The sequence below is a fragment of the Hippocampus comes genome, unplaced genomic scaffold (assembly GCF_001891065.2).
Source record: "Hippocampus comes isolate QL1 unplaced genomic scaffold, H_comes_QL1_v1.1 scaffold154, whole genome shotgun sequence".
NCBI classification, from domain to species: Eukaryota; Metazoa; Chordata; class Actinopteri; order Syngnathiformes; family Syngnathidae; genus Hippocampus; species Hippocampus comes.
This window is the reverse complement of record NW_017806278.1, coordinates 452607-480414: the sequence shown is the minus strand read 5'-3', so window position 1 is coordinate 480414 and position 27808 is coordinate 452607. Positions and strand designations below refer to the sequence as shown.

Here is a 27808-nt window from a genome sequence, read left to right as displayed (position 1 = left end):
GTTTAATGTACATTCATTTCATGATTTAAAAAGACACAATATAAATATGGTGAGCTCATCGTTTTTTATTCAAACTCATGATATCAAGCGATCAGCTGTAATATATATTTTTTAAAAATAATGTTCGCATTAACAGTTACGTAGTTTCAATGCAAATTTATATAACACAATGTACCGCATTTTCATGATATTTTAAACGAAATCAGAAAAAAAAACAATACAGTATATATACAAAATATGCCCATGTATGCAGTTGAGGTCACAAAATGTATTGCAGATTTGAGTTGTCTGTGGTGTTTCAGTAAAGATGAATGACGGACACAGTTGTTTGAGAGAGTAGATGTCACTGTAGATGCGATCAGTTTTTCTGTGGTCCATGACAGTCTATTGCATGCTTGACATCCATCCAGCAGCAATGGAACAGCACATGTGCGCGTTGCAGCAGTCCATGTCTCCGACACCCACTGGCAGCCTGTGCAAATAAATGAAAAGGGTCGCGCTGTGTGGTCGCCGGGATGGTGTTTTGACTGGCCGGTCGCGTCAGCCGAGCGTCAACACTCACCCCTATGTTGACCGTCACGCACGGCCCAGTGCCTCCTCAAGGCGCCAAATTCTCCGGGCGAAATCAGCAAGTGGCCTCGAAAGTTAAGGAGGGATATCTGCAAGTACGTTTACCGATAGACTCTTTGCCAATAGAGTAAAATGTCAAACAGTCACTCGGTGACAATCTGACAGACAGGATTAATGTCCGCTTCATTCAATACATCTATTTGCTTATCCATCCTCCGTCCGCCCTTCCATCTGTCCAAATGTTGTTTACATCCGTCATCTCGCCATCATACATGCATTGTTTGTTGCTCAACATTATGACCATCCATCCATGGTCTGTCCATATATATGACAGACACCACAGGATGTATACCTAATGTTGTGGCCGGTGGGTGAGTAGGCTTGCTCAGTGCAGTATGTGCTATTTATAACAAGAAGGATATGCGTGGTAGTAAGCTGCTGCAGGACCACCTGCGTCTGCTTCTGGAAAGCCAGTCTGGCTTCACACTTGCAAGGATCCACCACCACCTCTCCCCTCACCTCTTCATCACAATAAAGACAACATGTCACGGTGTCAGTTCATGCACGTGGAGTCATATTCAACGGACACATGAACGGTGTTATGGCAAGGTCAGGTTAATGTTGACTTGCACTTACGTTTCTGGGAACATGTTTTCCGGTCGGCATTCAGGATATAACCGGTGCGGCACTTGCAGTAATAAGAGTCAATGTTGTTGACACAAATGTGCTCGCAGTCATTTCCGGTGGCGCAGGGGTCCAGACCTAGGCCGGGGGGTGAAAGGGTGGATTCATTTGCCAGCATGCATACACTCGGATGTTGTAGTATAAAAGCGTAAAATAGTGTAAACATTATTACAGTCAGATTTAATCAGGTTCTAGTGCTGACATCTGCAGTCCATGTCGGGGTTCAGAATTTTCTTTTCCTTAAAATTGATTATAAAATGATCCGAAGCATGGAACACCCCCGTTAGACTGTAGGTGCCTCCAATCGTGCGACTAGAACCAAGGTTAAATGGTACAAGAAGGTCTCGCGGGCCATCATCGTCCTACCACACAGGGTCTCCCGAAACTTGGAGGTGAGCTTCTCAATAACACCGTAGGTCTCCACATAGAAGACGTGGTCCTCCAGAGGCAAGCTGGCCATCTGCTTCAGAGACGCCATGTCCGCACGGTCCACCCCGACAGCGTAGATCTCGATGCCGTCGGCCCGAGCCGCGGCGGAGATCTGCTCCACGTGGTCCTGAGGCCTCCCATCCGTCACGATGATGGCCACTTTGGCAATGTTCCGAGAGTGAGGCCGGGCTCCGGACTCCTCGGTGAAGGCTTCGTTCACAGCCGTCTTGATGGCCATGCCTGTCATGGTGCCTGCGGCCAGCGGCTCGATGCGGGAGATAGCTTTCTTCATGTCAGGCTTGTTGAAGTGGTCTTTGAGCAGGAACTCGATCTTGACTGTGCTGGCGTAGTTGACCACGGCCACTCTGGTGGCGTCCGAGCCAACCGCCAGAGTGTCGACCATGAGCGCCAGGAACGTCTTGACCTTTTCAAAATCGCTGATGCGGATGCTACGCGAGCTGTCAATGATGAAGACCAGGTCCAAAAGGCGGCGTGTGCACTGAGACTCTGGTGACTCTGGTGATCAACACGGCAGCATTAAGGCTATCTCAGTATTATTACGTGCCAGTTCTTAGCGCAGACAGAACCATTGTGGCTTGAGGCAAAGACTGACACATTCAGCCATGAGTAACAAAACTGACTTTTCGTCCTGTTTGACATGCACAGAGAACATTTTGGCTTTGTGCATCATCTCCAGAGGATTGTCAAATGAGACAGGGGCCTGCATTCATTCATTTCACATTGGTCTATATCCTTTCATCCTGAATGAAAGGATACCAGACAAGAATAAAAAAACATAAAGATGCCACCCGTTAAGGTGGACTTGGAATTCTTTTTCCTCCCAGTCACTTATACAAACACATAGAATACCATTCAAACGTTTGGACACATCATCCAATTCAATCAATGAAGATCGTGATTGAAAAGCTTGGGATACACTGGTCACTAGTAATAGTCTACCTGTCTTCACGGGACTGATGGTGGTGGTGAAGCCGCTTTGGGTACTGACCGGCTCTGGAGTGGTGGACTCGACTGGTGCCAGAGTGGTGGTCACTGCTGGCGTGGCGCTTGTGGTTGATGTTGGTGGCAGAGTCGGTGGCGCGGTTGGCGCCGTGGTTCGGTGTTGAGTGGGAGGGACAATTGGGAGGTACACCGCAGGTCTAGTTGCCACTGTGGGGTTAGGTTTTGTCGGACACGGGCCTTTTGGGTAATAATGGCCGATGGCGTAATGGTGGGGGTGGTGCACTAAAGGTGGGGCAATACCTTTGTAAATATGGGGCACCTGTGGAACCACTTGCCCTTTGAATGTGTGCTGATAGGGCCACATAGGGACTGCGGGTCTGTGGTAAGTCACTGGAGGAGATCGATAAGGAAAAGGTCGATACACTACCGGTGGGGGGATCCTTGGTGGCTGGTAGTGGTAGTGATACCCTCCTCTATACGTGTAGTCACCTCTGTGAACTACAGGGCCACCAAAGAGGAGATCATTAGTAGGTCAAAAGGAAGATCGTGTAAGTTGACACGGTGTACACCAAAGCCGCATTTCCACTGAATGGAACAGGTCAGTTTGCCTCAGATCGATTTCATTTTGATTTGGGGACCTTTTACAATGGAAACAATGACAAATCTTATAATTTCTACTGTTGGGTATACTGCTAAGTGGAACGATAGCCCTAAAAAGGGAGTTTGGTATGGATAAAATATGTTGTGCTCTTTCACAGTAGGATTTATACTTGCTGGTGACGTTTTAAGGGAAACCTGGATAAATGTGCAACATATCAAATTGAACTGACCTGTGTTGGATGGTGGAAGTGAGGCTTTCGTAACTTTCAGTCACGTAAACAGTACAGTGCAAAAACTTTAGTCCACCAAAAGCGTTGTTTTAATCGTCTTTTCAATCAGTATGGTACACAACTGTTCATTATTACTTTGCTTATAATGGTGGACTAAGACTTTTGGCGCCAAACTAACAAAAGTGAAGAATAAGTCAAAGTTTTGTTTTTGTGTGTGTTAGTGTGATAGCAGGATTACTTCATTTTAATTAATCACTCCTCGGTAGAGGAGTAGGGCCACTACATTGAGGTCAAGATGCACACCTCTCCACAAAGGTGTTTTTCAGTAATCCAGCTAACGCACAAAGAACCTTGGAGGAGGTAGCAACCACTTTCTTTTCAGCAGAAAGATCAGCGGAAATAGGAACGTGTGCAGTTGGGTTGTCTGCGACAAGTCAAGACTTTACATTGCTTGTCGCACAACATCGCAGACCAATAAACAGCATTCACTTCTAGCATTGTTGCAAAAAACGGTAGGAGTGGACACTTTTCATTGGTCAGCGACAGAAAGTAAGATTTCACGCTGTGCACAATACCTTTTTTTTGTTTTATAGTTTGTTTAGAAGATGACATTACTAGGCACATTATGTTCTATTTGACAATCAATTATAACTGCTCTAGAATGTAATCTTCCAGGAAAATGTACTGCACATGATTCAATAAAGCTTGTGGCTTGAAATAAAAACTTCCAAACCTGCATGACACAGTGCCGTTCTACACCAGTGTATTGGCGCTCATTAAATTTAGCAGCTTAGCGCATATGCTAATATATGATAATCATTCATATAAAAAATTGTGAGTAAATAATGCAGTACTTCCTCTATCCTGAAAAATGCAGTAGCATAAAATAATAATTGCATCTTGTATCAATTTCTTTAAAGGGAGAGTTGAACATACTTTCTGGGTTGAGTGTCCTTGTGGGTGGTTGTCCGTTGTTTCTGCTCTGTGCAAAGCTCTGCGCGTTGAGCCGGTAGGTGGCCAGCACGTCGCCCAGCATTAAGGGGGTGCCGCACACGAGACCCCACAGCCAGCACTTCATCATCACCATCATCCGCATCCCCCCCCTTCGCAACTGCCACTAGCGGTCTCCTCTCCTGACAGGGTCCCGAAGCTCCTCATATGAGGAGGCCCGAGGCCAACACGTCACAAATACATTTCAGTTGGGGGCTGGCTCACATGACCTCCTGGCCTCTGTGAAGGATGGCACGCAGGGTGGTCGAACTAAAAGATGTGAGCTCCACATTCTGGGAAGGAGGGTCATGGCAAGTCCATACAATTATCAAACTGAACACTTGTGTGTACATTGTGCTGTATTATATATAGTGCACGCTTGTGGCTGACTAGCAAGTGTCTATTCAGTTTAGCATCTATTTGGGGAGCGGCCTGCTTTAGAATGCAGCTTGTAAGCAAGGGGCAAAGAACTCATGACTGAGGCATCTATTAGATTCCCCCGAATCGGCAGAGACCCAGACAAATAAAATAAATTAAATAACGACAGATGGTCTCAAGTCTTTATTGAAGTCAGTTATATTAAAGCGGGTATAATGAAATTGAACAAAAGAAGCATGGTTAAGTAATGGGAGGGCATGCAACAACAACAAATGTTTCACGACAGATGAGTTGATGTCAAGCTGGTGGCAAAGCAGCTTTTTTTCTCCCTCCCTCCTGGTACGCTGCTGGAAAACTAGCTGGCAGCAGAGTGCGATGTAAACATCTGAGCTGGTGGTGGTGGTGGTGAACCACAGCAAAGCTAAAAAAATAACACCAAAAAATAGTGCTGTGGCGTGCTTCTCAAAACTGAGATGCAACTGTTCTTACGTCTTAAAAAGATCAACAATTAAGGAACTACAATTAAGTGGATTGTCAGTCTACATGAGGATGATGCTGGATTGTTGACTGCATTTGATTGAAACACTAAATGAAAGTAAAAGGCTGGCATCGTTCATCTGGATTTTCTCCGTCATCTTTGCACAAAATATATACAGTAAGAGAAAGAGGCGGAGAGGGTTAGTGAGGGAATGTAGAAATGCATTTGGCGGCATGTGTTGTCCACAGTGGGCTGGTCCTTAAGACGGCATGTACGGCGGGGGAGGGTCCTTGTCAGGCATGTTTACTGCCATCTCGTAGGTGGGCAGATCCGACTGCGTGAGACAGGGAAGAAGAAAGGCAATTACAGGTGTGGACAAAGCCCAAGTTAGTTATTCCATTTGCTGACTACTGAAATCACTGGTGTAAAAGTCAAGGTCTACTTCTTTTGCCTTTTTGTTCATCCACCCAATACCTGAACGAAATCGATCGTTGTACAGTAGCTCAAACATTTGTGTGCAACAAGGGTGTGTTGACTTACGTTATCCATTGTATGTATGTTGCGACTTTTGGCTTGTCTCATCAGTGGTTGACAAAGCAAGTCACTTTGACACTGATGCTACCTACCCATTTTCGAATCGAACCTGAGCCGTCTGCACAAAAGGTAGCATCATGTACAACTAAACTACCAGTGCTGTATTTGTTTTTTACAATCATGACAGGCTTCCTAGAGAAAGCGGGTAAATATTATTAGTACATTTTCACACTTAGGATGCTCCCGCATACAGTAGGAGTGCATGAGTGTGGTTGGCATGACCCCTGCTGGTGCCTGCCGTATATGACACATAACACAGGCTTTAATGTGCACTTCATTACTGCACTTATCTACTAAGAGCTGTTAACAAAAATGCTTTTCTATTTTGACGTGGTTATGAGAAAGGTCAAATTAGTATTTGTCTTCCTAAGCATGCTCACAAACCTGGGGCTGATTCTCAAAGGAGAGGAAGACAGAGACATCCGGTTTGTTCCTGTTATTGATGTACTTGTAGCAGTTCCACACGCAGTTCATCAAATATGCCTGCAAAAAAACAAACAAAAAAAAAAAGCATAAACGAGACTTCGATCATCCAACTAAATACCCATCCCAATAAGGCTTACGTTAACAGCTATAGTAAAATGGAGGCAGTTTTACCTTGAGGACAATGAGGAAGGTAAAGAGGACTAGCACGAAGAAAAACAGGAACCGCGGGTCTAGGGACAGGAGGTTATCCTTATACGGGAAATCCGGCTGAGGAAAGAGAGTTGGAAAATCAATTCGGTTAAAAGGTCCACACTCATACTAGTCATATTTCCACGTAAAGGACAAAAGTGGACCAGTTGAGTCATTTGTGTTATGCAATCATGTCATTGTTTATCAACTGAAAGATAGATGAGTACCATGAACTCAAGCAAACTAAGAACCTCATTTTTATTCAAAAATGGCCTCTCAATGGTGTGTCGTTAATCAAGCAGTGGCAACAAAGTCAATGTGCTGAGTCCCATCCATCAGCTTGTGGACTAACCAGCTGGTCCAGGTACTCCTGTATCCTAGGCAGATAGGTGAGAGAGCTGCAGGCCACGAGGCAGCTTAAAGCAAAGTCGAACATCTGGTAGCAGAAGAACGGGATGAGCAGACCACTGCGATGCTAGAGACAAAACAAACAAAAAAAAACAACAAAAACAAACAGGCATTAATTAATAGCATTGTGGATGGAGACATTCTTGTGGAAAGCCAGATATAATAAATGGAGAAGGAAAAAAAAAAAACATTGTTCTTGCGAAAGTTTTCAGGCAGGCTAAATAAATGTGCACTTACAGTAATGGCACCATACAGCAACATAGCACTGATAGTGACCATGAATAGAGAGATGGCCAATCCAGCACCGGCATTACCTGGTTGAATAGAAGAGAAAGACTATTTTGGTACATGTTTAATAGTGTTTACCAACTTTTATTGAGCATTGGCACATAATATACATAAAAAATATATCACAAAAAGTGGATGCACTTAATTATTCTGTTTGTCACTAGACATAACTGGCTAAGAAAGATTACTAGAGACACCTGTGGTAAATGCTGTCTTCCCCAAAAATCTTAACCTATTGCATACCCAATGAAGACTCCACTTAGCATAATTTAACATACCTGACATCCTGTCGGATGTTAAGTAATGGTCAATAACTGCATACTGTAAGTTGACAGAGGGAACGCTTTCTGGATGGGTCGCTGCAACTGTTAGCAGGATTCCCATCAACAAATTGATTACCTGTGGGGGAGGAATACAAACCAGCATTGATAATGCATTTTTTTAGGAACCTATCTAGTCAACCTGCGCACATTTTCCTTTCACAATGAGGTGAGTATTTTTTTAGAACATAAAAGACTCACCTTCCATCCTTAAAAAATAAATGACAGACTAATAATTCATGCAAATGTAACAAAGACTCCACTAACAACCCAGGCCAATCGTAGCTCCTCCCTGACATACAATGTTGATCTTTCTGTCAATATGTATCACTTTTCTGTCTTTATTGTTCTATTGCTCTAGTTATGTGTTTGCTACATTTTCGGTACAGTAACTGTGATATCAAAACGGTTTGTTCAGCTCGCTGGCTGTGTCGCTAACCGACCTACATATCATTTGTTTCGACATCAGCCGTTACCCTTGTGCGATGGCTATGGAGTTGTTCTTGTCAATACGTTTGCGCATCATGTTTTCATTTTTTTCACTGCGTGAATAAAAAATAAATAACTAAAACGTACGTTTACATTGGGAAACTAGCTTGCTAAGGTTAGCATTTGGTGCTAACATGACATTCATCCACCGTTTGGAATTCAAGGCCATTTTCGGAGCAACAACAGATCAAGGATCGACGTATTTTCACTTAAAATCTGTTACAATGCCAACACATATGACACAAATCGTTTCGAGCATTAGTTTTCAACCAATCCAAATCGATGCTATAACGTACCATGTACCATGTTCCGAGGATGATCGTCCCCGTCCGGACATGGCAACATCCGCAGCACCTGGTGCTGTACAGTTTGTCTCGACTGAGTTTAAAGTGCTGCATTCCCCTCCCCCAAAGTATCGCTCAAGAGTCCGCAAATATATGTATGTATAAAAAAATATATATTGTACAATGAAGCAGGGAAAAACGCCTCCCCTTGACAGGGTGCACTTCCACGTCTCTCTGGATGAAAACAAACACCCGGAAAGGGAAGCAAGTATGGCGCGTCAGGAAGGTCAAAAACTATTGCGGTCAACTAGCCCATTGTTGTCAAACGCTTTATTGCCACAGCGTTTGTCAATTCACCAGCGAGTTGCAAAAGCCCGATAACTGTCCTGATCGTTCGAATCAGGTCTGCAGAATACGGACTCTCGAAGACCGGAGTTGGTGATCCCTTGGCGTAGAATGTGCAACAAGATGGGTGAACAAAACGGGACCTCCATTGTTTTTAATGCCAACGTGAAGGGAGCGCTTCTTGCATTTTAATGAGAACATATTTTGTATGATGATGATTGTTATTGTAAAATTATAAATATTTTGGTTGTAGTCCATGTTCATGTTCAATTTTATGAACAGAGCTTTGTTACAACTGCAGTTGTTGAAGTTCCTGTATAAATATTGAGAAAGTAGGTGCAGTAGTTAAGGCACGTTATATCGTTCAGAAGGTTTACAAGCAGGGGGCAGCATCACAGAGGATGTAAAAAAAAAAAAATTCAAGACACGATGACGCCTTGATTTTTCCTCGAAAGTCGCTCGGTGATGGAAACATTTGTTTTCAGTAATGTGCTTTAACATTTTTAACCTAATTTACCAAATAGTTCCGAAAATAATATCAGAAAACGGCCAATACTTCTTCATCCATGATGACTATTTTTATTGCTCCACAAAAACATATTTTCATAGAAATACAAATAGTTACGCTTAACTGTAAAGGCAATAAAGATAAACGGACACTCATCCAAATAAATACCGTGCTGATATTATCATAGACAAGATGAGATGATCAAAGAATTGGGAAAGTTAAACTTCCGAGTGAGACACGAACGCAACACAGGCACCCTAATGGAGCGTGAATGAGAAGCCGAGCTTGTTTATTTAGCTGATCCAGCTACCATGCTTATAGTCGTGCGGACGCTATGTTTGCCAAATTGATACCAATTAAGACCTTAGACAAACTGGTGCAACGTAAAACTAAATGCCCTGTGTTCGTAATTTTGAACGATATTCCTAAATGAGCTCAACTGGCTGCAAAGAAGAAGAGGCCTTTGAATCCGCGGTGTTTGGGTGAGCCACAACCCTGGGATTAGGGTGATATCAACGTGCAGACGCGTTGGATCATTGTGTAGCCTGAGAGACCAGCTTGTCCGTTACACCTACGGTCGCGGGCTAACCATGTCACACACGGGACCCCCTCCCCGATGGCGGAATTGTCCCAAGAGAGGACAACCAGTGGCGGGTGAGACAGTCGAGTTCCAATTGCACTTATTAGCGTCATTTGCATGACATTACATTTAGCTTACTCGTCATGTAGCATTATTAATTTCTGTTATAATCTGCTATTCGCAAGATTATACACGTGTCTTCCGTCTCAGAACACTACGATTACATTTTCATCCATTATAAAAATATTATAATAAAATTGTTCCAACTGCACTTGCTGTCCCCTGTCATTGCATGTTAGCATCACAATATGCTAACATTAGCCAGTAGTGTTGCGTTTGTAAAAATGGGAGTTTTGAAGAGTTGCTGTAAGGCACACTAAATTTCGTTTTTGTCCAAACGATGCTTATTTATTCAACTTAAGTTCATAACGTTGCTGTTTGTGTTTCACCGTTTTATTAATGGCTTTCAAAAGTGTAGTTGCTATGAGGTTGCAGGGTTGTTAATCTATCACGTGTCAAAACAAACCGAGTCTACGCATGCGCACAGTGTGCATTAGAGGGAGTGTGTTCGAAATACTTGGTGCAAAAAACAACAACAAAAATCAAATTGGAAGCAGTATAGTTTAGTAGAAGCCATGTGAAGTAATAGGAATAGAATTAATCAGCCAAACCTTTTTAACTGTACAGGAACTGTTCCCACATTCTTCACAATATCAAACGCTGTCCCTTAAAATCCATACGATGAGTACAGCGTAAGGTTCTACAATATGCTTCTACAATATTTGAACAATAATGTTTTCTGTGTTTACATCAAATTTCTGTCGAGATGGCCTGATCTTCATATGAATTGCAGGTGAGCTGGTGCCCTGGACTGGTTGCCAGGAGGGCCTGTGAGGCAGATGTGCTAACCAGTTTCCACCATCCTGCTCTTTTGTATTTGCTAGGTAAATTCCTGCCTATGAAAACTATGCTGGGTCCCAGATATGATGACCAAGTTGCGGAGGAGAACCGATTTTACCCAAACATGCTGTCTAACTACTTGAAGAGTTTAAATGTAAGGAACCTTTGAATCACCACAGTTTGTCTGTCGTATTCACAACAAAGCATCATTTAACATTTTTGTTGTTGTCACTCCTTAGGTGAAAATGGGTTTACTTGTGGATTTGACAAACACGACTCGCTTTTACGACCGCAATGACATAGAAAAGGAAGGGATCAAATATGTTAAGCTACAGTGTAAAGGGTATGTGAAGATCATGACGTTTGTTTGAATTGCTGTTTGTCTATTAGTGCTCAGGAATTGGGTAATGAACAGTCCAGGATCAGATAGAAAGAGCCCAGCTCTGGTGGCAGATTATTAATTCTGCAGCATCGAAATCTTACCTCCTTCCTTTCCCCCCAGTCATGGAGAATGTCCTTCTAAGGAGACGACTGCTATGTTCATCCGATTCTGTGAACACTTCATGGAGAAAAATTCTGCAGACCTAATAGGTGAGGAGCCAATCTCTTTAATTTTTTTCTCTGCAGCAGCGGAGTTTGAAATACTCCCTCTGGGGTTTGTATTGTGATTTTGGAAATACAGCCTGACAGAACAAGGTTTGTGTGGGGACTGACAGAGAGAAAAAAAAAAAAAACAGATTGAAAAAAAAAAAAACTGACAACAACAAAGCAATTGCAGAATAACATGGTATGACTACCACAGATGTTCTTACCAGTGAAGGAAAGGTACACCTTGTGACGAATCGATGCAACGGATTACCGATAGTACAGTTCAGGTGAGGTATTATGAGCCAAATAGTTCCACACAGCGCCATAGACGATTTGTAGGATGGATAATCGAAAACATGGAGCTGACATGATCATCAGTGCTGTGAAAGTTTTACCTTCAGCCAATGGGGGGCTCTCTTTCTCTTCTTTGGAACACCAGTTAAGTCAACCACACCAGATAAAGTTGAACAAAAGCCTGTCTGGTTTGTACACAAACTGCTGTAACATAAGCTCACAGTGTGTGAGAGTGTGTCCAGTCTGTAGCCTCCTGGTCATTATGCTTGTTTTTTTTTTTCCCCCTCTGTGCCCAAATTAGACAGCTTGGCTTATAAATGTGATCCTCGGCACTTATGTCAGTTCCTCGATTTGAAAGTAAAGTGTGACGTTGTCAAACAAAGTTACTGTGCACGGGGAGTGTCAGTGCAGTTACACAAATAAAGATGGCCCTTTTGGGTACTCTCAACTAAAGAGGGTAATTCAATTTTAATATAGCTAGAAATGATTTCTTATTTACTGTAGATATGAATTTATTACTGAGTAGCATTATTGTTAATTAATCAATTCCTATTTGATTATTTTGCTGTTTCCCTGGTGTTCCACAGGTGTTCACTGCACGCATGGGTTCAATCGGACAGGCTTTTTGATATGTGCTTACCTGGTGGAGAAGATGGACTGGAGGTAAGGGTCGGGCCTCGCTCACCACAATTGGACTGCTAATGCGGTGTTCCCCTGCAATATCGCAGGTCATCCTTTGCGCCAGATTTTTAAGCCATCTTTTTAAGCCATATCATAGATATTCATCTATTGTGGGTGGGCCTGATCAACGCGGATTCACTTTAGTTACAAGAAGATTGTTTGTGATTGGTTCCACCCACAATCTTGTTGCACAAGGTCTTCTGTGACAAGCTCAACCATACGGTGCTTTGCAATTCCTTTTCATCAGCCGGTAATCCAGTTCTTCTCTCGATTGTTACCGTGTGTCAAAGACGTCACTATCAATCAACACAGGCAGTGCAAAGCTGACCAGTTAGCAGAGCTTATTGCTCTCATGCCAGATATGGTTCATGCATTACAGTGACTGATGGCGGTGGGTGGGATGCGATTCCAGGGGTCTTTAGACAGAGGTGGGGCAGTTCGTCTGGGAGGACATGAATGCCTGGAAGCTGCTGTAGACATGTAGGCTGATTAAACCCTCCCACCACCCACTACTTCCTGTGTAATGAATATTCCCAAAGCATTAGGCTCATCCTGTGTGGAGCAAGATAATGCGGCTATCAGATGAAATCCCTGCATGCTGATTCCCCCCCGCCCCTTTATGTAATCTCTAAGTATTTATAAGTAGTCGTAATGACTAAATCATCCATGAAATTAACTGATCATAAACTTTTATCGAAACATTTTTATTCTTTATTTTTTTTAGATTTGTAGAACACTCTTTTTGAGATGGCCTCGATGAACTTTTGGCTACATAGACATATGCAGTATTATAAACGTTGCAAAAACAATGCAATAAATTGTGGTTGACTTTTATATTAGACAGTCACAATACAGGATCAATCCTGCGACATAGTCTATTATGTACTCTAATGCAGCAGTAAACACATAATTGCATTAGAGCTTAGAGGACTTGCTTGATGTTTTGAACAGGAGAGGGGTAAAAATTCCACCGGGTTCATCTCATGGGCACCCTCCATCCTCAATGTTTTCCATGATTAAGGCCCACGATGTCTTTGCGGGACTCGCGGGTATGCTGTTTTTCACCCTCACCAGTTATCTCGCGGGCCAGTTAAAGTCCTCAATTGCTGCATTGTTGCGCAACATTTGAATGTGACTGCTGTTTGTTGAACGGTCTGTTTTTTCGAGCCCGTTCTCTTCAGGAGCCTGGTTATGGCTGCTTTGGTCTGCCTGAGCTGCATTTTAAGTGCACTGAGGGCGTTTCCGCTCATATGCTTCTTCAGTAGCAGCTTGCCGTGGTACTGTCAGTTCTAGGATGCTCAAATGGTTCTGAGCAGTTGGCCACAGGATGAGGTCAGGCAAGAGAATATTTATTTCTATCTCTGGTGGAAAATCAAATTTGTAGTCCAGGTCGACGCGTATTTTCCAGTCACCAGTCTGGTCGAGGAAGGTCATATTCGCTCTTGGCAGTTGTTTTGACCGGAACTTCACCTGCTTTCACAAAGGAAATTTTACTTCGTAGTCTATGCCTCACTGGAGGGAGGCATTGGTGGTTCCTTGCTTCTAAGGTGATTAGCGACTGTTTCAAGACATGCCTCCAAGCATAACAGCCTTGGGCCGGATTGGTTTTGCACCTGGTAAGGGAACGTTTCAAGTTTACAGGGGTTTGGCGGAGAGCACAAGTTGGGAGGGCCACATTAGACAGGGGAGCAGTCAACTGCAGGAACAGCAGTTTGTGCTTAGCAGGAAACGCCTGTGATGGTGAAGCCTGAATCTGTTATGGCTCATATTTAGTGTGGTTCATCCTTGTGTGTGGCTGGCTCGATGCCGCAGCGCAAACCACTGATTGTGAGCCATTCATCATGAACCCCGTATTCTTATAGATTGTAAGGTACGTACTTGCTCAGCATAATAAAGTGCTCCACAGCAAACCACAGAGGTTGTTACATTTATACATCAAGACCGAATAATAAATTTGTGAAGCGAAAGTATTCGATACAGCACTTGTGATTGTGCAGCATCTGGTCAGTGTGCAACTTCTAATCCTGCCTATGTTTACTCTTATCAGCGTGGAAGCAGCCGTAGCAGCTTTTGCCCAAGCCCGGGCCCCTGGGATCTACAAGGGCGACTACCTCAAAGAGCTTTTCCGTCGCTATGGGGATGAGGAGGATGCGCCTGCTGCCCCCACGCTGCCAGAGTGGTGCTTTGAGGATGACGGTGGAGAAGTGGACGATGATGGCAACGCAGTTAACCAGGAGTCCGGGCCCAGCTCGTCCGGGTCAACGCTTGGCAAGCGAAAGAAAGAGAAGCTCAAATTGGTAGGACTCGTGTGCACTTATAAACGGAAGCCGCATTCCAGTCGATGGATGCTCTTTGGCAGTGTTGCCTCAACGCATTTTACAATCGGCTTGTCTGCTTTTAATCCTGAAAAAAGGAAGCGCTGAATCATCTCAAGTTGCATACAGCATTGATTCAATTCCTCCATCAACATTAACCTGATTCCCTCACTTGCACTTCTGAGATGGGAGTAGTTACCAGTGTAAGTAGTAAAAATAACACGATTAAAAGACTTCAAGACAATCGCTTGGATAGAAAATTATCCACAAAAGCAAAGGGTAAATCCTTAAGTGCACTGAGAGCCCGTGTCAAGGCAAATTCAATTTCTCTGCCTGTGATGGGCTACAGCATCGCGTTGTGGAGGGACCAAGTTGGCAGGCAGAGCTGCAGCTCGCACCACTGCATTACTCCAGCATCGTTAAGGACTGAAATCTCTTGGTTGTGGTTGAGTGGCCCTCTCAAGGTTACTAACGCTGCTTGGTGGCCAATTGGCTCACAAAGATCCAAAGTAGTGGGTGCTAAATTGTGTGTTTGTGCAAACAGATTGCATGATATGGGCAGACGTGTGCAGCTACTAAGATGACGATCCTTTACCAAGATCCCAAATAACAGGTGCTAAATTGCACGCTCCATCACTCCAACAGGTTGCACGCCCCGTTGGCAAATGGCGTTGGCAAGTGGAGGAGAATGCTACTCTTTAGGTGGATCTGGTTTTCACCATGAAGCATTTGGCAAAACACAACAGCACAAAATTTCAGTTTGAAGTGACAGAATTGTAATCTTCGTGGAAGACAAAACAAATGTATTACTGACAGAAAATTCTTGCTTTTTTGCACGTCTTTCAGGCACGATTTTTAAAGATGCAAAATTGGCCATCTCAATTTCTGTCAGGTTTGCTAAATCCTGAATAGATTTGCATTTGCCTCCCACATCAAAATAAATTCAGATTCTTCTATTAAGATGACATTTATTTTGAGTATACTGTATAAACTCAACATCGAAACGACTGTATCGAGATTTGAACCCGCATCCTTTTATGCTGTGAGGAAGGCTTGCGAACCGCGCGCAACACTTCATTAATATTCTGAAACAAGCATACCGAATTTCTTCAGGTAATGGAAAGAGAGGATCTTGACGCAGAGGAGCAGGTTTATTAAGTTGAATGAATACATAATTCATGGAGCGGTGGAGTGATATGGAGAGGTCAAATCAAAAAATAGCTGGATTAATGATGTTTACCAGTTGCTCGTTAACCCCGCTAAGAACCACTGTTTTGCAAGCGTTTCAGCTGCGTGAAAAAGTGTCTCACCTATATGGTGTAGGGGGGAAGTGTTGTTTTTCTGACTTCCAACGCAGGTGTCTTTCATTGTGGCTCCCAGGGGGCAGTCTTCCTCGAAGGTGTCACGGTGAAAGGTGTCACACAGGTCACCACGCAGCCCAAACTTGGCGAGGTCCAAAGAATGTGTCAGGAGATGGCCGAGTGGAACAAGTAAGTACGCTACCTTCTTTTCTGCTAATCCTTCCCCTCTGGGAAAAGGTGTGTGCATGCGTTTGCATATGTGGGCGTTTTGTGAGAGGCTCATTTCTCTTCAGTCACCGTAGTGTTATGATCCTGACTCTTTGAAACAGGCGAGAGAGTCAGGAATAGATTTTTTCGTATGAGGAAAATGCAGCTGCAGCTTTTTAACGAAACGGCTGAGAGTCAGCGCTGTCTTGACGAGGGAGAACAGTCAACATTATCTCCCATTTTCTGCTCTCTCAAAAGTTGTTCTACCTGTATGGATGTTGCTATATATATCGATACAAATGTACCGCAGTAATGGTAGTTTCCTCGTTTACCTGTGTTGGTCTACCTAGTTAACTTGAGAATGTAGCAAGTATAAAATAACACATATTTACATTTTATAACATCGATATAAATTGAGACATGTCATGAATTGAATCAACGCGGTATGTTCCTTTTGCGTGCAGGTCTGGTTTTCCTGGTGCTCAGCCTGTATCAATGGATCGACAAAACCTTTGTTTCCTGGAGCAGCACCCCTACAAAGTCAGCTGGAAAGCTGATGGGACACGGTGAGCCTTGATAATATCGCTTGATTTGGAACTACCTCAAAGTCTACCAGACCATGTTAAATTAATGTTTGCTTTGCTTGTGATTAGACCATCTCACCTTCAGCAGTCCTAATAGAAGCTTGGAAGCCTTGATCATAAAAAAATAAATAAAATAATAATAAAGAATTTAAATCAGAGCCTATTGAAGTTGTATTTTCAGAGGTGTTAAAATCAGCTTTGTTGCCATTAGTGAAGCTGGTGTTGATGCGATTTGTGTTTAATTACTGGCCTTCATATAGCTAACCAACCTGGTATATTTGTTGTCGAACCTAAGATAACATGGAAACTCCTAATCTGATATTTGTGAACCGAGGACTTGTTCACAAAAAAAAAAAAATTAAAAAAACCCAAAAAAAACAAGAATATCTCATTAAATCAGAGAGCAACCTAACCGGCTGAATACAGATATGAGTCATAGCTCAGCAGTTGCACATACAGTGACATAAAAAGTCGACACACCTGCCTAAGTGGACAAGTCAGCCAGTTCGATTACAAACCACTTGGACCATTTTGTGAAAACATGGCATGACAGAGAAGTCTTGCACATGGTAATGATGAGCCCAGCTCTTAGATCCTGGCCCTCAACCGGTGCTCATCTGTCTGTTTTATGCCACCGGATTTGACCAGGGAAAAAGATGACACAATGGTAGTCCTGTCTTCATTAGTGCTAAAGTGCTTTGGGATTGGGCCTCGCGTATATGGTTAAGATTGAAGAGGCAGGAGCAAAAAAAAAAAAAAAAATATATATATATATATATATGCATATATTAAACCGACATATCAGTTTGAATATTTTCACGATTGCTCATGCAATACATGTTACTAATAGCGCTCGAGACAGATTGATGTGGAAATGGTGAAAGCGTAATGAAGCGGACCACTAGGAGTTACAAGGGATTAATGGTCCCCCGCTGCAGTCTTCTGAGTGTGGCAGGGTTAGCTCCGGCTAACTAGCCCAATTAAATAACAGAGGAGCGGCTTCTGCTCACTGCATACCTATTTGCCATTCTACCAGATACTCGAAATGATCCGTTTGATACGCTCAGACAGCGATCCTTTTTTTTAAGAACTCGTTGCACTCGAATGCCCTTTTGTCTGCGTGCACGCTTAATTGTCAGAAGTTTTCAAACATTTGCTTTTCCCCCCTCTTCCCGAGCGCAGTCTGCATAGTGTTTTTATCTTTTAGGTGTTTTGATCGTGTTTCTACTCCCACCTCAAGCACCTTTTTAAAAAGTGCAACTATATCCGGCCCACGCTCCTGAGACGCCGTCGTTTCTTTACCCTCCTACATTTTTTGTTTATCTCTGCTGTTTCCAGAAGACTTTTGGACAGGCCTTGATATGCATTGCCTCTCTCCGTGACCTTTTAACTGAACATGTTGTTCAGAGGTAATCCAAGCTCTCATTGGCAAGTTTTCACTATAAGTAATTGACCAATTAAAACGCCCTTCTATCTCACCACAGTCGTGGAGGGCCATCAAAGCATCCTCAAATGTTTGTTGACATCCTTGGGCCATCATTTGTGTTTGGCGACGTGTCTGCTCCGCTGCATGCTCCTCATGCACGGATGCGCCACTAATTGAGTGCGCCATTTGACGGCTTGGTGATGGAGTGCTGCCTCCAGGAGTGAAATTCCTCTCATTAGGGCCGTTCTCTTTGGACTCTCGCTGCTTGAGAATAAGTAGCTACTTGCCGAGTCGCAACGCTCCAGCGCTGCCTTCGGTTGTCAAGGTAACGCAAACTAGACTCGACATTGGCCCTCCTGCTGTAGTGGTGCGGGGGGGAAAAAAATCTTTATAAATGTAATAAAGCCGTTTCGAATTTTGAATTAAGTTATTGGGATCCAAGAGTAAAAATCATTTGTAATGCATTGCAGTGAATGTGCTAATCAATTGATAACAATGCTTAGAAGAGCAGAATAACTAAATACAATTTTTTTTTTTTTTTGCTCCTTTTGTAGAAGATATTTTTGGTCAGATCATTAATGAAAATATATGTCTTGTACATCATTCAAATCATATTAAATTGCTCATCTGGTATGGCATTTGATGCCGGCTGATCCTTGGCAGCTTGTCAAATTTCCCACTTTGAACCAGCTGGTATTGACGGGATATTTATCACATCTAATCCTTTGGTGGAAATGATAAGGAGGCACAGCAGATCTGAGAGATCCATATCATCACCGGAGATGTCATCTTGAATCCATCTCTCTTACGTGACCTTTTTTTCCGAAGGGAGCGTGTTCTGACAACCTGTATTTTCTCTTGGCTGTCAATAAATTGTCTTATATGCCCACGTGCAGTTTTCATGTCACAAATCCCCTTAAATGCTTCATACACAAAGTAATTAGTCTCTATTTTAGAGCGCACTGGTTGTAGTACTTAACCTTTGAAAAATATTGCGTCACGGTTGCTTGTTCTGCTTTATAGTTAATCCTGCTTTACTTACTGCGTGGGGTTTTCTTTTGCTGAAGAGCGGCAGACGGTCTTGGAATGCTAATGCAGTTTTGAAGAGGTGTGCAATGGAGCCACCGTATTGTTTGAACATTTAAGAGACATTTTAAAGTTAACTCGGGTCCACCAGGACGCTGTTCTTTCTCGCCTTCAGGATTCAAATCCGAGCAAATTGGCAGGTAGACAACCGGAATGCAAAGTCATTTCAAGTAATTATTGCTGCAATATTTAATCATTTATACGTCAGAAAAGGCGCGTGTCAAAACTGAATGCTGTTGTTTGCGTTCTGGATTCTGTTGAAACAAGATTGATATTCTGTTGATTCTCAGCTGTGAGCCCGTCATGTTTTCAGGGTCCACTATTTGAAAATCTATTCAAATGTAATACAAGCACTACATATATAATTACTATTCCTGAATATTTTTGTTGCTAAAGAACCTCTGCTCCACACCACAGCCCATTCATCAGTAATATACTGAAAGTGAGTGGGATGAATATTTACCCTGCAAGTCAATTTACAGTGTGCACCCTTAAATCTTCTACTTGCACAACTAACATTTCAGGCTTGAGGCCACAGCGTGCCTAGTAAAAAATAAATAAATTGTATTCCGTAGCCCTTGCCACAACCATTTCATTAAGCCGACCAGAACATTAGGTTGCTGTCTGAACTGATTGGAACAGGGCTCTAATTAATGTTATTAGTCATACTTGTGTGGATGTGTTTACGACGACAGCTTTGTCTTATTATATACCTGTTCTTTTCTTGGCAGGACCGACATTTGAGTTGAGCAACTTTGTGGCTGTTTGCGCTCTATTTTAAATAGTCCCGACAAATGTTGGGACTCCATTTAGATTGCCATCTTGGGAGCATGGCCTGAAAACGGCCATTCTGCCATTCCTGTGTTGCAAATCACTTAATACAGCGTGTCAGCGAAGCCTTAAGTTCTGAATTGATGTCTTCCAAAATGAAAGCCTTTGTTATCCTCCCCAATGACACCTAATGCTTAAATCCACTGTTTCATGATCCACAACCAAAACAAACATGACCACCTTTTCTTTGTAAATCTTTGTGAAGAATTTGAATCATTCAAGCCTCTGTGTGCTTTCATTTGCAAACAGGATGTGATGTAAAATCGTGATTATCCCGTGCAATGTCAGCTAACGGATGGTCCACTCTCCTCCCAACAGGTACATGATGGTGATCAATGGGAAACATGAAGTATTCATGATTGACAGAGACAACACGGTCTTCCACATAGCCAATTTAGAGTTTCCTTTCCGGAAAGATCCACGCGTCCATCTAGCAAATACTCTTTTGGACGGGGTAAGTTTTCTTTGGCATCATATTTACAGTCTTTGTCCGAACTGTAGTTCACACAGTGTCATCGCCTGCATGGACTGGAACTGCAGCATCACTAACCTCCGTAACCTCACCATCCTATCCCTGCTGTTCAGTCTTGTGGATAATTGATGTGGGATTCCAAAACCTCAGGCCAAAGACGTTGCAGTCTGGCAGTTGAGCCCCCTCACACATATAGATGACACGGAAATCATCCTTCCATGTCCTGGGGAAATGGCTAATGGAAGTTTTTCTGCCACCCGATTCCTTTTTCTGTTGTGCTCGGCGTTGCTGCCTCGGAACGCTTGGCAGTGAATGATCTGAGGCGTGACCTCAGCCTACAATACCAAGCTTTCCTCTGAGGCATTTTTGGGCACTGATTACTGTTGGGCGTGAGCTTTACAAATTGAGTGATCAATTTTTAATTTTTAATGATTGATAATTGTGCTACGCATATGGAAATGATTGATGTAACGGTCGATTCAACGAGGTGTTGTTGAATAGCTGCTACTGGCTTGATGATGGAGCACTTTTCGACTCGATTACTCAACCTCACGTCAATCAAACGCTGCTTTTGAAACATCCAAATGTGCACCGTGTCTTTGGGAATGTTAAGTGGGATTGACTCCGTGATTGGGCTCTTTTTGTCTGAGGCAAAAACGATATGAAAATGATTCCTCTCACGTTGTCTGTTTCTTGGCAAGAGTTTTCCCTTCTGTGTTCTTCCAAGTCACGTACAGAGCAACATTTGCTGCTGCTGTCTTCATTTCAAGTGCTGAAATAAAAACGAGTCACGCTGTTCCCCTTTTGGTTGCAGCGAAAACATGCTGTACTTAAAGAGCGGACTGTTTTTAGCTCATTGTCTGACGCCGCAAGCCCCGACTAATACCAAATTACTGACACAACTGTGCCTCTTTTGGAACGCTCCAGTTTGCTTCAATTTCATCAGTGCAAACAGTTTGCTATAACAAAGACGCATTTCGTCTTCTAAAGCCACGAAGAATATTTAAAAAAAGCCTGCCTCACTCAAAAACTCAATTATATTGATGAATTATTATCAGTGCTGTGAACCGCTGCATGTTTTGCAGGGCAGCATGTCTAGATTTGCATATTCCCCATTTAATTTTTTTTTTTGAACTTATTCAGTTTTTATGCTCAGGCCTTGGTGCTAAGGAAGTGCTGAATTGAGGAGGTTAATTTAGAAAAAAGTAGTCCTTTGGTGCCATCTTGTAGCATCTATAGACAATTACAGTGCAGTATAAGTAGTTCGCAGTATTGTCACGATATGGCGAAAACAAACCAAAATAGATACATGTACTAAAAGCTTTGCAACATCTTTTCAATACCAAAACCAACAATCAGCCAACACTTTTTGCAAATTAGAAATTTGGCATAGCAACACCCAAAATGACTTGTCATGAATGTCAGGTTGCCGTGCTTGTGATCACGAAGATGACCTTTGAGATTTGATGCTGACCATTTTCCTGCATTCTCTGCACACCGGGTAATTTCAGTCTTATTAAAAACTGGCGCACACACAAACACACACACCGACAGACTTGGCCTCGTTCTCTTTGCAGGTGCAAAAATATCACGGTGTTCTTTTTACTATCTGCAGTGCTAAAAACAGTTGTCACAATGATTGCAATTTGAAATATTTCTCAATGTTTGAAATTGTACCTCCGTTTATGGATAACATCTAAAGTATCTTTCGGCTGACTACTTTACTCTGTTTTGTCAATGTTATCAATTTCTTAAATGTAGTCTGTGTATAATTCTGCACCCTGTAGTAAGATGTAACGCTTGCATTTTTCTGTTCAAATGTCCGCATGTCTGTTACGTCCCTCGATCCCAGGTTTGGTTGTGCGTTGAGATTGCTATAAGAACTTGTTTTGCCCTTGTGTATTTCTCTCTGTGTATGCTTCTGGCTCTAGGTTCTCGGAGAGAGGATGTGTTTTTCTATTTATAGGGAGCCATGTTCAAGTCCTGCTATGTTCTCTGATTAGTTTCATCTTTCGCCCGTAGGCGTTGGTCTTTGTTTATTCTCTTGTTGTCGTGGCGTTACCTCCCTTATTCCAATTTCATAACTGGATGGCAACATAATGGCAGCTTCCGTTGGTCACACTCGTGTATTCGCCCGCGGCTGTCGTCCTGGGTGATGGTTCATTGAGCGAGATGCTTAGCGATGGCACCCTCGTGCAATGGCGTCATTTCTCACTTCCCCAGCCACACCTACAAATCACGTCACAAAGCACAGATGCCATTCATTCGCCTCTGCGCTGCCAAGCAGCTGCCGGTTGAGACGTATAATCCCAGGAAGGTTGGACACGACGAATCAGTCTTTACATTTCTAATCACGTCTGAAGAAGCAGACACCTACACACGTGGAAAAACAATGTTGGCACCCCTCGTAATGAAAAAAAACCAACAATCGTCAACTGAAATAACTTGGAACTGATGAGATGATCATTTGCTTGAATGCATCTTGACAAAAGGTCACCAACAATTTGCTGTGTGCATATAAAAAGAGGAACACTGCGAAACAAACAGCATGCGGCACAGGGTGCCTCGAACCCTGTGCTGGTTCTCTGCGAGCAAACAACATTTTTTTCATTTATGCTTTATAGATTTTGTCAGGTTCAAATTATTTTAGTGGTAATCGATAATGTTGATTTTTTTTTCTTTCCTGAACAGAGAGCTACTAACAATGTTGTTTATTCTCAAAAACAGTGTTAAAAGAACATGACATTTCTACTGAGAGAATTTAATTGCACAGTTTTATCTACTGCACCTTCTGTGGTATACTTCCCTCTAAGAAAGGGTGAAGGAATATATTTTCAAAGGACTTCATTTGTCCTTTGCCCAGACCGCCGCGGGACCTATCATGTCAATTTTTTTTTTTTCCACCGAAATATATTGTCTGATTTAAACCCACAAACAAACACATTAATCCTCAATATTTGCTGTGAAATTATTCATGTGAGGCTCAGTTTTTGTCAGCAGTGGCAAGCTGACATTTTTTCTACCTGCTACAGTTTTTCATTGAAGTCTGCAACTTCAGAAAAAAAAAGAAAATAAGTTAGCAGCATGAATATTTTATAAGCTCGGAACAAGTCCCGTCCGTCAGTTCCTGCAAGTCCATCCTTGGTCATCGCGCTGTCGAGTCAGAGTTTTGAACACACCGGCGGTCTGTCTGCTCGGTGTCGTCCATCGCCGCTTCATCTGACTCTCATCTTGAGAGTCTTGCATAATTGATACTTCGTCCTATTTCCGTCCCACGGCCGTCTTTTCGTCCTTCCTTGCCGAGGCACACACACACCCAGTTCCTCGCGACATACCCTGCTAATTACCACGGGCCTGTCTGAATACTTACATACATCCCCATGAGGGACCCCACTCACTGTTCCCCATGGGCCCTCTGGCACACAGATGCTCTTTTAATTCTTTATATCAAGTATGTACATGCTCACTGTTTTCAGGAATGCACTCATCTATTTGTCACCGGACTCTTTTGTCTTTGTCATTGCAGGAGATGATCATTGACAAGGTGAATGGCCAGCCTGTCCCCCGCTACCTGATATATGACATCATCAAGTTCAATGTGAGTAGTCTTATGAGGAACTGTCATCTTTTCTCTGACGTCAATTTAGATGAGCCGTTGTTATGCAGCCATCCCACCAAATAGCTGCACCGGAGCCATGACAGAAGACAGAGAACACAGTAGAGTCTGGGTCTGACTGAGAAGCTTCAACACGGTTGCTTAATTAAATGTGTGGTGACATCGGGTGTCGTGCATGAAATCCACGTGTGACAGCAATCAGTGTCGGAAATATCAGCATGACGGCGCAGCTGCCGTCCCACCTCTGCGACAGTTGCGATCGACGGAATATTGTCTTGGAATATGCTGCGTCAATGCCGTTGACACGCACACTTGCACACGGAAAATGATATTTGCATTGACTGTGCTTTTGAAGCTGACTCCCGTTGCACAAGCGTCTCACGCATTTCATTTTCTTAACAAGCTTAATTGCCACTGAAGTGTAAAATCAGCACTGTGAAGACCAGTGCGGCATAGACATCCAAATTCAGAGACCTCATAGGTTCCGCTATAGCGTTCATAAAATATGCGGGACCATAAAACGGTCAGACGGGAGAAATAATCCGTCAGTGCAAGTTATAAGCACCACGGTCTATCGGAAGTTAGGTTTCTTGATTTAACTACCGAACAAGGATCTGGTTTAACAGACGGAATTGTAGTTCGATAAATTTGATTTTATATAGAATATAGAATTGCTTGCCATTTTCAAAAGTTATATGCCGAATACAATTCTTGGCTTGGCTTGTACGGCTTGAAAGTGCATTGACAAGAATGGTCTATGCTGGTCTCGTAACACAGAAAATGAAGCAATCACTTTGATTTCTTAGCGGCTTGGGGCAGAGGTGTTCATTTGAATAAGCTCTGCATTATTTGACGCAGTCCGCAGTCTGCCTGCTGGGTCTCAACTCCACACACTTTACCCTCTGTCAAACCACAGTCAACTTTTAAGTTTAGGCTTCTCACTTGACAACTTTGATCCATTTGAGTTCATTGTTTGTGCATAGCCGCAGCCAAATCCTAATGGAAACTTTCCATCAATACATACATCGCTCTTACCGTATTTGGCTTTGGCTATTCCCTCCTGAACTGAACTGACTGACGATATTACAGGGCTATGAACACACCTTCAGCGCTCTGCAAATGATTTCATCTTCCAGACTGATCTGTATTCTGCTAACATGCAGTCAGGCAAGCACAGAAACAAACACGCTTACAATGATCGACCTTAACCAAGCCACTGCTCCTTTCCGCATAGAAACCCGGTTAATTACCCGAAGGAAAGAGAAAGTGGAGAAGGTACAGCTTCGGCTGTTATTTTCGTCCGCCACCCCCCATTGGTCCATCGATCACCTCACAAGTGGCCGAATGAAGACACTGCTCTGACGGGAATGTCTTTTGTAAGATGTTGGGCAGTGGTTAGTAGCGCCGCAAGCTGCCGCTACAGCGCCGTTATATTGATCCGCGTTGGCCATTATTAGCCTCCTTCATTGTCTGCGGCGGATTGTCCCTTGGCGTCGAGGCCTCATCTTCAGTGGAGCAGAAGGAACATGAGACCACCTGCTAAGTCCGTGGCCTAATGTAAGACTCGAGTTGTTTGCAACGTCAGGGCTCCCAGAGCCCCAGGATTCTTCGAATTACAACATAATTGTGAGTGCGTGCCCTCACGCTACCATCGGATCGTTTTGAGTTGCTCCTAAATTTCAAGAGCAATAAATGTTCCATCTTGCAAGAATTATGGATCTACTTTACCCATGAGGAGGTTATTTCCCACGGAGCTAAATGCAGTTTTCATTCAGCGGCATTTAGCTAGTAGGATATTGCCCGTTTTCATGTAAATAGCGCAAAGACGGGAAAAGTTAGGAGTCAGCAAATATAAAACAGCACTTGTCCTCAATTTATATTTTCCTACAACATGAAAGAACTCGTATGAAAGTAATCCAAAATAACATTGAGGCATATTCTTCATCTTCGCTTTTTATGTTTTTGTTCTGTAGAAACCTGAATCTCCTTTGAGGGATGTCAGTTTCAAATCCAATATGATTCATAAGTTGTCTCTCATACGATGCTGTACACAACATGTCTTCAAAATCTCTGCTCATGCACTTATTCACTGTTCAATACCACAAGGAAAAGCTGAGTTTCATTTCTGCTCTGCCAGTGAGAGTTCCCCGCAATAACAAAGACACTACGGGTCCTCATGGAGTATCGACGGGTTCAAGAAAATTGGCTTTGAAATGCCTGCAGAATAAATATCTTCGCTATGTGTCGCCGACCGATTTTAGTCTCCGCGATCGAATCTGCACATTACTCCCTTGACTCATTTGAGCCCATATTTCATCACCATTGCTAAATGCCATTCAGCCCGAAATACTGTGGACCCGACACTCAAAAGAACTTTGAACTGTTTTCCACGGGCGGAGTTGTTCTTTCCTTATTTTCAAGTTCTTACTTGTTGCGGCAGCCTGTCTTAGAAAAAGGCTTGTGCTCCTGCAGCACTCTGTGGTGTTTAACATTTAATGCGAGTTATATATAGAGATTCTTGATGGCTTCATGTAGGCCTACTCTGACTTTCACCATAATGGAAGTTACGTAACACTGAACTATATGAACGCTGGTGTTGTTATTGGTGTTGTTCCGATGCTGAGCTGTATGATTTTTGCTGTGACGTTATGTTCATCGCCCCAGAACCCCCCCCCCCCCCCCACATACGTTTGGAAGAATTGGAGTTTTTCTTTTGAAGACAAGACGTCCATCTTACCACCCCATCGCCCAGGCATGTGCAGGCGATGGGCGATTGTTGTCTAATGTGTTCACAATAGCCACTAATTGCCTAAAATTCCCCTGCAGCTCCTCCTTCAATGTCGCTGCCACCCTCTTGGCAACGTTGTCTGTTTTTTCATCAATTGAAGAAGGATGTCCAGTTGTTGGTAATGTCACTACTGTGTCATATTTTCTCCACTTGACGATTGTCTTCCTGTGTTCCATGCCATATTTATGTCATGCAAGACAAGGGGAGCTCTCATGCTGCGGTAGCTCGTAGCCGACTGTGGAATGCACTCTGAGATGTTTTACAATGTTGCAATACATCACATTGTTTGTGAGACATTTTTTTTTGTGTTTTTTAAGTACTTCATTCATTGGCTTTCGGGATGTGTTCCTTTTTCAGAATTATTCAAAGCAATCTTTCATCTCTGGAGGGTTTGATGAACAGTCTGCAGCGCTTTCAATTTTCTCAGGCGTGGATAGCACACGCCTTACACGCCTTGAATCATCCACACTTACATCTTGCACTGTCCCTCTGACACTTGCTGACAGATGGTGCCGAACGTGTGGGACACGATACCGGTTTTTCCGCTGTTGATGATTTGCCGTTTTCATGTTCATCATGCGAAAATGCACACCCTTCTACATCCATTTTTCAGGAAGAATATTTTGCTGTTGAAATGGGTCGCTTTTTCAGTCGCATCAAAAGCAGTCATCTTACTTCGTGTCTTGATACAGTCTTAAATAAATCTGAGAATAGCTCACCAGACAGCCCATCAAATTACAGTATTCTAATTTGGAAAAAAAAAAAGATTTGGCCACCCACCTTTTGCACAGTCAACACACATCGCTTTCTTCCTCCCCCTCTCCAATGATTACCTCAAAAGCTCTTGAGTACTGACCTTTCCTGCAGGTACCAAGCAGAATACTAATACAACCAAGACCCCACTGTCCTGCTTGCTTTGTCCTGATGCTCGAGTGTTGCTTTATTTCGATTGAGCTTTTTTTAATG

At 43.0% G+C, this 27808-nt stretch overlaps 3 protein-coding genes across 10 annotated transcripts in view; 1 reads left to right on the top strand and 2 right to left on the bottom strand.

Annotated features, from left to right (window-relative positions):
* The window catches only part of rngtt (RNA guanylyltransferase and 5'-phosphatase), a 48355-nt gene that overhangs the window by 2332 nt on the left and 18215 nt on the right, over positions 1-27808 (top strand). The window contains exons 1-10 of one of the 5 annotated variants that reach the window (XM_019857838.1): positions 8900-9827; positions 10698-10807; positions 10893-10996; positions 11156-11244; positions 12123-12198; positions 14264-14513; positions 15912-16021; positions 16504-16605; positions 20285-20420; positions 23965-24036. In XM_019857838.1, the coding sequence (XP_019713397.1) occupies positions 9764-9827; positions 10698-10807; positions 10893-10996; positions 11156-11244; positions 12123-12198; positions 14264-14513; positions 15912-16021; positions 16504-16605; positions 20285-20420; positions 23965-24036 (1113 nt within the window). In that variant the 5' untranslated portion in view covers positions 8900-9763. Of the gene's footprint in view, positions 1-8899; positions 9828-10484; positions 10607-10697; positions 10808-10892; positions 10997-11155; positions 11245-12122; positions 12199-14263; positions 14514-15911; positions 16022-16503; positions 16606-20284; positions 20421-23964; positions 24037-27808 lie in introns of those variants that run through there. The other 4 variants (XM_019857837.1, XM_019857842.1, XM_019857839.1 and 1 more) reach the window with 4 other exon arrangements.
* matn3a (matrilin 3a) lies at positions 51-4940 on the bottom strand. 4 transcript variants are annotated; one of them, XM_019857843.1, is made up of 7 exons: positions 4413-4940; positions 2644-3144; positions 1621-2199; positions 1207-1332; positions 993-1091; positions 563-632; positions 51-472 (listed from the first exon to the last, which is right to left on the bottom strand). In XM_019857843.1, the coding sequence occupies exons 1-6, from the start codon at positions 4570-4572 to the stop codon at positions 577-579; spliced, it is 1521 nt and encodes a 506-aa protein (XP_019713402.1). In that variant the 5' UTR covers positions 4573-4940; the 3' UTR covers positions 51-472; positions 563-576. The 4 variants fall into 4 exon arrangements, with proteins under 4 accessions (XP_019713402.1, XP_019713405.1, XP_019713404.1 ...); XM_019857846.1 differs by lacking the exon at positions 1621-2199; XM_019857845.1 differs by lacking the exon at positions 2644-3144.
* Positions 5015-8588, bottom strand: laptm4a (lysosomal protein transmembrane 4 alpha). The gene is made up of 7 exons (XM_019857847.1): positions 8333-8588; positions 7506-7626; positions 7177-7253; positions 6884-7006; positions 6514-6609; positions 6301-6399; positions 5015-5656 (listed from the first exon to the last, which is right to left on the bottom strand). Exons 1-7 carry the CDS (start codon positions 8432-8434, stop codon positions 5582-5584), a joined length of 693 nt encoding a protein of 230 aa, XP_019713406.1. The 5' UTR covers positions 8435-8588; the 3' UTR covers positions 5015-5581.

Excerpts from the sequence above, each read along its gene's own strand:
- matn3a (XM_019857843.1), bottom strand. The coding sequence starts at position 4,572 with ATGCGGATGATGGTGATGATGAAGTGCTGGCTGTGGGGTCTCGTGTGC. Across the intron at positions 3,145-4,412 it reads AAGGACACTCAACCCAGAAA|TTCACAGAGGTGACTACACG; the intron begins GTATGTTCAACT and ends GTGGCCCTGTAG. Across the intron at positions 2,200-2,643 it reads CATCAGTCCCGTGAAGACAG|AGTCACCAGAGTCTCAGTGC; the intron begins GTAGACTATTAC and ends GTTGATCACCAG.
- laptm4a (XM_019857847.1), bottom strand. The coding sequence starts at position 8,434 with ATGCAGCACTTTAAACTCAGTCGAGACAAACTGTACAGCACCAGGTGC. Across the intron at positions 7,627-8,332 it reads TCCTCGGAACATGGTACATG|GTAATCAATTTGTTGATGGG; the intron begins GTACGTTATAGC and ends CCTCCCCCACAG. Across the intron at positions 6,610-6,883 it reads AGGAGTACCTGGACCAGCTG|CCGGATTTCCCGTATAAGGA; the intron begins GTTAGTCCACAA and ends CTCTTTCCTCAG.